Source organism: Boleophthalmus pectinirostris, unplaced genomic scaffold (genome assembly GCF_026225935.1).
Source record: "Boleophthalmus pectinirostris isolate CB_2022bp ecotype Guang Dong unplaced genomic scaffold, ASM2622593v1 HiC_scaffold_7, whole genome shotgun sequence".
Taxonomy (NCBI): Eukaryota; Metazoa; Chordata; class Actinopteri; order Gobiiformes; family Gobiidae; genus Boleophthalmus; species Boleophthalmus pectinirostris.
In genome coordinates this window covers 21,465,839-21,475,831 of record NW_026571473.1, presented here as the reverse complement: position 1 = coordinate 21,475,831, position 9,993 = coordinate 21,465,839, and the positions used below count along the sequence as shown (strand labels likewise).

General features: G+C 38.9%; 1 protein-coding gene across 1 annotated transcript in view; it reads left to right on the top strand.

The window, feature by feature from the left end:
- LOC129412048 (cytochrome P450 2J2-like) overlaps positions 1–2,034 on the top strand; it is a 6,725-nt gene extending 4,691 nt beyond the window's left edge. Inside the window, exons 7-8 of the mRNA XM_055164803.1 lie at positions 941–1,082; positions 1,223–2,034. Of these exons, the coding sequence (XP_055020778.1) occupies positions 941–1,082; positions 1,223–1,398 (318 nt within the window). The 3' untranslated portion in view covers positions 1,399–2,034. The remainder of the gene's footprint in view (positions 1–940; positions 1,083–1,222) is intronic.
- Positions 2,035–9,993: the final 7,959 nt, after the last annotated feature.

Here is a 9,993-nt window from a genome sequence, read left to right as displayed (position 1 = left end):
TTCTCTCAAAAATAAAATAAAGCCAACACTAAAGAAAAGACAACAGTAGTGGGCTTATGCTACAATAAAACAAAGAATAAACACCACTTAGTAACAAGTTCAACTGACATGTACACAAAATAAAATTACATTGGTCATTCACATTGTGTAACAGTCAACTTGAACTCACTTACAAAACAGCTGACAGATTGCCCAGACCAACCCAGCACTCTGAAGGACTTGGGACAGTGTTCTCTCCCCACTAAATTTACAGAACATAAAACATTTGGTCTCACATAAAAATACATAAACAGTCATAAACAGTTCTTTACATTACATGTGATTCATATTTAACATTCCCGCCTTCACGTAGAACAAATTTTCCCCTACATGAGCAACTCAGCAGGATCACACTTTTCAGGACATCAAGTCAATCTGTATCAATCTTCAGTTCTACAAATTAATACAACTATAATCTTGAGATATGAGGCTCATTAAAGCGTTATCTAACAATATCAAAGATTATTTCCATGTTTAACAGTCATTTAAATGTTCATTTTTACTGATACACACCGTTTTATGTCAGTCTCTTGTTGAGGCGCTCAGCTTGTTGTGCAGTGATGACATCACACGTGCTTCTTTTAGCAACTACTCGATTACCCAGCCTGACCATACAACCCTGTACTGGTTACATAGAGAATTGCAGCTATTTCTAAAAAACAGTAGTTTATAGTTCACTTGGCTACATATACATACTTGAGAAGCTTAGCATTTTAGACGCAGCTTTCTGGTTTGATTTACAGCATCTTCACAATTTCTTATTGTTTAGTTTTTGCTGATTTAATATTTATCTAACCAGTTTCTTATTTTAATGTGCAATTTAACTTCCCCCCTCCCACAATAATCATTTATCCAAATCTACACACAATTGTGTTTATTTTCTATAACTCTTTCTTCTCAGGGTGTGATGGTTGTTGGTTGCCTAGACTCTGTGCTGAATGACTCAACGATGTGGGAAACACCCGACACCTTCAACCCTGGACACTTCCTGGATGAAAATGGGAAATTTAGGAAGAGAGAGGCTTTCCTCCCCTTTTCTATTGGTTAGTTTTAAAATTATTTGTGAATGACATATTTAAAATGTCACACCTGCCTCTCTAATGAGCTACATTTTTCTCACCCTTATTTTTTGAGACTCCTGGAAAATGTCATGTTTACTAGCCACTACACTGTCTGTTGTCAGGTAAGCGTGTGTGTCTGGGTGAACAGTTGGCTCGGATGGAGTTGTTCCTGTTCTTCTCGGGGCTCCTGCAGCGCTTCACCTTCTCTGCAGTTAAGGGAGAGCCTCTCACTATGGAGGCGGACATGAGCCTTGTTCGCGCACCGAAGCCCTACCGCCTGTGTGCCAAACTGAGATAATCTGTTTCAAAATCACCACCATGCACAGGCATTTTACGCAATCAAACTACTGGATTAAATCAAGACATAAAGTGAATTTAAGAAAACCATGAGTAACTCTGAAGTAGGCCAATCCGAAATTATCACAGGACAAATTTAGGTTAAAGCAATACCACAATTTTAAATGTGCACATTGGTGGTAGAATGTCTTTGGATGGGAATGTAATTTTGGAGGATTCATCAAAAAAGTATTAGTTTTTTGTGCACGTGTGAGTGAAAATTACCATAGCAGACAATTACTGACAAGGTAAGTATGTTTTCGATGATGTGATGAGGTGTAGAGCTGTGAGAAGTGTCCAAATGCACACTCCAACAGCAGAACATGTGATACTCTAACATATTTTGGAATAGGACCTTATTCTATGTTGTTGTAGACAATAAAATAAATATAATCATATATATACATACATTCATACATTTATGTCAACATAATCTTCTCATCAGTTTTAACTATTATTGACATCATTAGTCAAGTGTTGCAGCCACACGTAACATGTAAAATATGACCAAACCTGATAAACTGTGTATTTTGTCTTTGACCCAAATATAAACTGGGGTTTCCTTTGAAAACCTTTGAAGTATGAAATGGAAAATAAACACCTAAAATAAAAGGAAATCAGTGTCAGTGTTGTTTGTTTTATAGCTTAAAAATAGATTTTGGCAGCAATTTTTCTTACACCAATCACATCATTTAGTACTTTAATACTCAAAACTATTTAGAAACATAATACAGTCACAAATTACCTTGAATATAAAATATTCACCTAAAGTGGTGGCTACTGGCCATTTTAGGCACATTTTTTTTCCAGACATTCCTTTAGTTAATCTAACATAAAATTGCACAAATAAATTACAGTTTATAATATATAGACACTACGCAGATATGCCAAATTTGAAAATCAGCTTTATTGTTTAAAAGAATAACAGATTTAATATAGAAATTGAACAAACCAATGTTAATCAGGGTATAATTAATATTTTTGCTCTTATTGGTAATTATATTGTCCTTTCACCCTTTCACATTTTTTTTATTTTAGCTTATTTCTCAGTCTTGTGTCTCATCTCATCCCTAGATAGCAGTTAGATCATTGTTGTTAACCATTTGGGACCTCTGGTTGAGAGAGAAAATGGGGCACAATCACTGCTTGATTGTGCAGTGTCATTTTGAGCATTGCATTGCGCTTTATGGGTCAAGCTTGTTTACAAGTTAAAAGATCAAACGGGAGAGCTTTAGGGAATGAATCCTGTTAAAATAGCCGAGTCCTTAAAGAATGTGAGTGACAATGTAAAAGCTCAGGTGGTACGGAATGGTGCTCTTTTGGTTTTTGCACGGGGGCTGAGCAGTTAGGTAAAGCGCAAAAAATAAATAAAATATGTGGGAAAAAAGTGGAAGTCACGGTTGCAGAGCAAGGGGAGGTGGTGAAGGGGGTGATTTATGGGGTATGTGCTGACATGTCCGAGAGGGAGATAAAGGAAAATGTGGTCGGTGGAGAAGTGGCGGAGGTGAAATATTTTAAAGCATGTGATGGTGGAAAAGTTAACACACCAGTACTGCTCACATTTAAAGGCAGTGTTGGGGAGTAATGGATTACATGTACCGGAGTTATGTAATCAGAGTACAAATTATGAGTAAATGTATTCAGTTACAGTTACTGTTTCAGTGAAGGGTAACTGGATTACAGTTACTTTGTTGAAATAAATGGATTACATGGTGGTATTTTCCTGTTTTCACATTTTGGGCTAAACCAGGACTAAAACCAGGTCTAAACCAGGACTAAACTAGAACTAAAACCAGGTCTAAAACAGGTCTAAAACAGGACTAAAACAGGACTAAAAGAGGATTTAAGAGGACTGAACCATGCCGTGCGGACCGTGTTTCCTCCTCTTCTATCAATATTTTTAATTTGGTTCAGTAAAGTCTGGGCTTTTTATTGTCTTTTAGCAGACAAAACATCTTATGTGAACATATTCTTAGTCTTTGCTTCTCTACAGCAAATCAAGTAATCCAAAGTATTCAGATTACGTTACTCACCTTAAGTAACTTTACGATTACATTACAAACTACATTTTGGGGTATGTAATCTGTAATCTGTAGGAGAATACATTTGAAAAGTAACCTTCCCAACACTGTTAAAGGGAATAATCTCCCATCACGGGTGTTTATTGGGTGTTTGTCGTACCAGGTTAGGGTCTACGTAATGCCCCCATTAAGGTGCTTCAAGTGTCAGAGATTTGGTCACACGGCTGGAACGTGCAGAGGCTCTAAAAGATGTGCCAAATGTGGGGAGATCGTGATATCTCCGAGTGCAGTGCTTCAGCCTCAAAGTTCTGTAATTGTGGTGAAGCTCATCTGGTATCTTCTAGGGCAGGGGTGTCAAACTCATTTTGGTCTGGGGCCATATCCAACCTACTTTGATCCCAAAAGGGCTGGCTCAGAAAACTCATGGCATATAAACCCTAAAAATAGCAATAAGTTCAAATATTTGTGCAGAGAAACAAATCTATTACAGAAATCTTTTTTAATTGATGAACTATTTCATTTACAAAATATTATAATATTAATAACAACCTGAAACTTTAAGAAAAACACAATTTCAACACAATGTTTTAACATGGACTTGTATACAAATAGTGATAAGTTAATTTTTCTTGGAAAATCCTGCGCTCGGCTCCACTTTTCTCATTTTTGACATTTTGCTGATGAGGGTGTCATGGTCAACAGTCAAAATGATCGTCCTTTAAGAGCGTTTGGAAAGAGACAAGTCTTTATTCGTGCTTCTCTGGTGGGAGGGGCCACACAGAGAGACGCTGGAGACACTGCTGTGATAAACACCGCAGAAAATTACCAATATTTTAATAGAAAATATCATTAAATATTTTTGTAGAAAATCAGCAAAGGGCCAGATTAAAGGTCTTGGAGGGTCGGATCTGGCCCGCGGGCCGTATGTTTGACACCTGTGTTCTAGGGAGTGCAGATTTTTTGTGAAAGCCAAGAATGTACAGTCAGTAAAAGAGCAGTACAAATTTAGATATGCTGAAGCCCTGAGAAGAGTGGAGGGAGTCGCTTTCCCTGTTGCTGTGGGTGTCACAGCAGGGAGCTCTCCTGTGCAGCCTCGACTGCCTCCAGCTGTAGCTAGAGATCATAATACTCTGGTGATTCAGAGGGAATCATTATTGGCTTTTATTGTGGATGTTATCTATGGGGCTCACGAAAAGAAGTCCAGATCGGATATTATTCAATTTGTAGCAGAAGCCACCAATAGATTCTTGGGGCCTAGAAAGTCCTCGCCACAGAGCATGTTCCAGTATAGGCGAGTTTCATTGTTGACAAAAGCGCACGTTGCATGCTGGAAATTATTTTGGTTGGCGGCAAGAAACACTAATTCAGCATGACGGACAGAGCGAGAAAGCACGTAAAGGGTATTGATCCCGGTTATTTATCCACTCTAACGGCAGAGGACCGAAAACGATTTGACCAGAAATTGGTCATAAGCATCGATGGACGCCAAATCACCCTTTTCAATGCCTACAAAAGGTGGACCAAACCAAATTTCTGGTCAGAATCGCGAACTACCTGGACAAATATTCACTTCGGCGATATCCACAATTACTTGGTGGAAACTCCTGGGCCATTCACAGCAGAAAAGATGAAAACCTCCAAGAGTCTCGATGCGTTGTTGAACTTGTTGGAGTCCACGGTTTGTTAGGATCTTCTACGTTTGCTCTGCGAATGTTTAAAAGCCATTTAATTCACCGTTAACGGTTCTTTTCACTCAGAATATGAAAAAGACATTTTCCTTCTTCCGTGCTTCTATTTGTGCATCCGATAATGCAGCAGGAATTTACCATTATCGGGGATAAATACACGAGGTTACGCACTGTGTTTGACTGCTATCATGTTTCTTGCCTCCGACCAAAATATTTCCCAGCATGCAACGCGGGCTTTTATTAACAATGACGTCAGCTGAAACTCGCCTATATGAGGACAGTTGAAGTGAGTCAGTCTGACTCTACAGTCAGTCTGATCCAAAACCAGACCCCATTTGTGTTCAAGAAATGTATTGATATTGATTTATTGATTTATTGATTTTATTACCTCCGCCAAGGAGGTTATGTTTTTGCCGGCGTTTGTCTGTTAGCAACATAACTCAAAAAGTTATGGACCGATTTTGATGAAATTTTCAGGATTTGTTGGAAATGTGAAAAGGAAGAACTGATTTCATTTTGGGGGTGATCCGGAAGAAATCCTGGATTCTGGATCACTTTGAAATTTTAGTTAACATTGTGGTAAATGGGGCCAAAATTTTTGTTTCTCAATATCTTGGTTAATTATTGACCAAACCCCATGAAATTTGACTCAGGGATGGACAATGGGATCCTCTTTCATATTCCAAGGCTGATCCGGATCTGATCCACAAGACTGATTTTATCGCAATTTATATAAAAAATGGGGGTAGTCCTTGGCGGAGGTCTGCGCTCTCTGAGTGCTTTTCTAGTTGTTACAGGTTTTGAGTGTCACCGGAAAGACGTGACACTAAAGAAGTGGTGGAGGATGTGCAACTTTTATAAGAACAGGTATTCAGTATAAGACCATAAAGTGGGACGGTTCACTTGAGTGTGTGATTACTCAGGTTTGGTGTCATGAGGGCAAGTTTAATTTAGTTAACTGTTATAATCCATGTATGTCATTAGTTTTAACAGAACTTGAAGATATTTTTAGTAAAGTAGGAATGCCAATGATTTGGGTAGATGATTTTAATGTTCACAATCCACTGTTGGGGGGTTTAGAAAAGGACTTTAATGGCACTGTAATTGAAGAATTTTTAGATATTGCAAATCTGGTTGTTTTAAATACCAGTGCACCAACTCGGGTAGACCCAATATCTTGGAAAGAGTCTCACCTTGACTTAACACTTGCATCCCCATGTTTGGCACGGGTAGGTGAGTGGAGGGTAGAACCAGACTCACTGGGTAGTGACCACTTCCCAGTGCTCAGTTATTTTGGGAGGTCACTGTGTAGCTGCCGTCAGTGGCAGCTGTCATACATTTAAGTTAATGTTTTATAATAAATTATATTCATATTGAGATATATAGTAGAATATTTTAAAAAGCAATATATAGCATAAATAAGTATTTTTTTCTGTAAATTCATGTTAATTAATTTCATTTTATTTTAGTTAATTTTCTCCACTTCCAATTGCATATTGTTTCGAGGGGAAGTTTTTACGGCTGCACAACCTTAATTGAAAGACACAAAAGGTTTCAAAGTACAAGACTTTATTCCCTTTGAGTGGATGTGGCCAATTAGGTACATTTGTGTTATTTTTATTGTGTAATTACTTCTGTTTTGTATCCGAGGGTTAATTTTAAGTTTCTTTTTATCTTTCTATAGTTCTGACAGCATGTGTCGACATTAAGGTTGATTTACATGTAAAGACATGTGAAAGACTGGAGTCGAATAAATGCTTGTTAAAACCAAAAGAATGACTTTGAGCCTGGTTTAAACTCGAGGGGAGTAACACACTGGTTGAAGATGGAGAAAGAAGCGCTAGGTTACATTTTTCCTTAGCTGACTGGGGTAAGTTCAGAGAGTGTGCATTGGTAGGGTTAGAAGATGTTAATAGTAATAGTTCAATAGATGAGTACTGTGAGACTCTAACGGCACTTATTATGAGGGCTGCTTCTGACTCTATCCCTCTTAGGAAAACTCCACAGGAACGTAGTATTGTCCCCTGGTGGAATAAGGAGTGTGAGCTGTAAAGAAAAGAAGCTCTGCATAGAGATATGCATGGACCTTTCCTACTCTCAATAATGTTATTGAATATAAGAAGTGCAGAGCAGTAGCAAGGAAAGTTATTAAGGCTGAAAGGAGGAAAAGTAGGAGGAACTTTTGTGGCACCTTAGGACCAGATACTCCGTCACTTCAGTTCTGGGGAAGGATTCGCCGAATGGCTGCAAAAAGGGTCAGCACTACAATTCCAGCATTGTCCAATGTTCAAAAGGAGGCTGTTAATAGTAAAGAAAAAGCTGACGTGTGTAAATGTTTTTAAGGATATCCATAATTTCAAGTACTCGGGGGAGGAAATTTTAAGGCTAAGACATAATACTCTAAGTAAAAAGAGTTCAAAGTTGACTGGAGGCGTGGCTATTAATGGCTCATAAAACTTGTTCTTTTCTTTAAAAGAGTTGGAAGAGGCAATACAGGCTGGAGCGAACACAACACCAGGACAAGATGGAATAAGTTATAAGTTGTTGCAGCACTTGGATGAGGATGATTTATATGAAATTGTGACCTTGTTTAATGCAGCTTTGCACATAAAAACGAAACCTAACTCCACAAGGCTAATCTGTATAAAATACCCGCTGAAAAAACAGTTCGCTCTGTGCCCTGATGTGGAGCTTCTGTCGGGCAGTGGTGAGTCTATTCTGGAGATGGTTCATGTAAAATTTTACAGAGATCATACATGTGCAGATTGTACGTGTGCAGGTTTAGCGCATCTCTATTCAACAGTCATTTCACTCATGTACAGTCATTTTATTTACGTCGGCTCCCGTGTTACTTTCGTCTCCAGGCAAATTCTCCCTTACGCGTTGTCCTCTTCATCACGCAGCAGTCCAGCCTTTCCAAACCCGTTGGTTATCGTGGATTTTTTTTCACATGGCTCCACGCTGTCACACTGCATGATAGTGTCAGTACCGGTTTACCCAATACGCACAGTACGCACATTGAGTAGGGCCCCGCAAACCAATCGAGGTCCCTTACCTTGGCGTTACCCATAGACCGTATGCGTCTCCTCACGCTCCCATAAGCCGAGTTTCCTCCCGTACGCCGCATGGACCATGCCTCTTCCCGTGCGCCTCTAAACCAGGACTAAAAGCAGGACTAAACCAGAACTGAGACCAGGACTAAACCGGAACTAAACCAGAAGTAAAACCAGGACTAAACCAGGACTAAAACGAGGATTAAAACTAGGACTAAAACCAGGATTAAAACTAGGACTAAAACCAGGATTAAATCAGAACTAAACCAGAACTAAAACCAGTTCTAAACCAGGACTAAAACAAAGTCTAAACCAGGACTAAAACAGGATTTAACCGGGATTAAACCATTATGTGCAGACTGCAAATAATTAAGATAAGATAATCCTTTATTGTCTCCCATGGGAGAAATTTGTCTTGGGACAGGGGGTAACATGCTTTATCAAAAAACAGGACAACACAACACAAAGCAGCACATAAACAAACACCATAAAACAAAGTAAATATGAGACCAAGTATGATCACGAGTGATGCACCAACAAGACTCTTAAATTATCCTTAACAGGCAAGCCCTTGTATTCTTCTGTTCTATTAGTTATTGCACATTCCTTAAGCCTATGTGCAGTTTTAATTGCACATTCCCTACACCTATGTGCAGTTTTGATTGCACAATCCCTAAGCCTTTTATAATAATTTTTTAACTGCACTATCTGAGTTTAGCAGATTAACAGCTAATGGCACAAAAGAATGTTTGAATCTGTTCAGTTTACAGTTTGGGACCCTGTACCTTCTGCCTGATGGCATCAACTCAAACTGACTGTGAAGAACATGGGTTGGGTCATTGATCACCTTCCTGCCGAGCTTCCTAACAGTCTCCTCAAAAATTAGCTGAAGTGAGCTTGGGGCCACACCCATTATTTTACCTGCTCTTTTAGTCAAGGTAAAATCTGTGCTTTAAGTTTGACTGACAGGTCACCAAACCATGTTGACATGCCATAGCGTAAGATAGATTCTATGCATGCTTTACATTGGTGTCAACTCCATGTAACCTAAGCCGTCTTAAAAAATAGAGACGCTGGCTGATTCTTGAGCAGACAGACTGTACCTGCTGGCTCCACTGGAGCTGAGAATCAAATAACACACCCAAGTACTTATAACATGTCACCTGCTCTATGTCCCTCCCCCTGATATTAACAGGGCTGTGGTCCCTAACAGTTTTAAGATCAAAAATGATCTCCTTTGTCTTTTCCACATTTAAGACAAGGTTATGCTCCTCACACCAATGCACCACTTCATCAATTTCTGTCCTGTAGCTGATGGCATCTGTGCTTTTACTGAGTAAACTAAGAATAGCTGTGTCATCAGAAAATTTAAGTATATAGTTGTTTACCTGTCTACTCCTGCATGCATTGGTGTACAAAGTGAAAAGAAGAGGCGAGCTAACACAGCCCTGTGGTGCCCCAGTGCTGACAACCTGAATATCTGACAGCGCTGAATTAACCTTAACTTGTTGCTGTCTCCCTGTAAGAAATGCCCAATACCACTTAATAATATGACTGTTAACACCCAGATCTAACAGCTTCTTCAGCAGAATACTCCGTAATATTGTATTAAATGCTGAGCTAAAATCCATGAACAATATTCTGGCATATGATGAAGGATCCTCTAAGTGTTTCAGTATTAAGTGGGCAGTAGTTACAATTGATCGATGATTCCGCATCATTTTGAGTAAAAAAAAACAAAACATCAAATATTACTGGTTTTCTCTGGGTTAGTGCCTTTATGTTTGCACTGTCA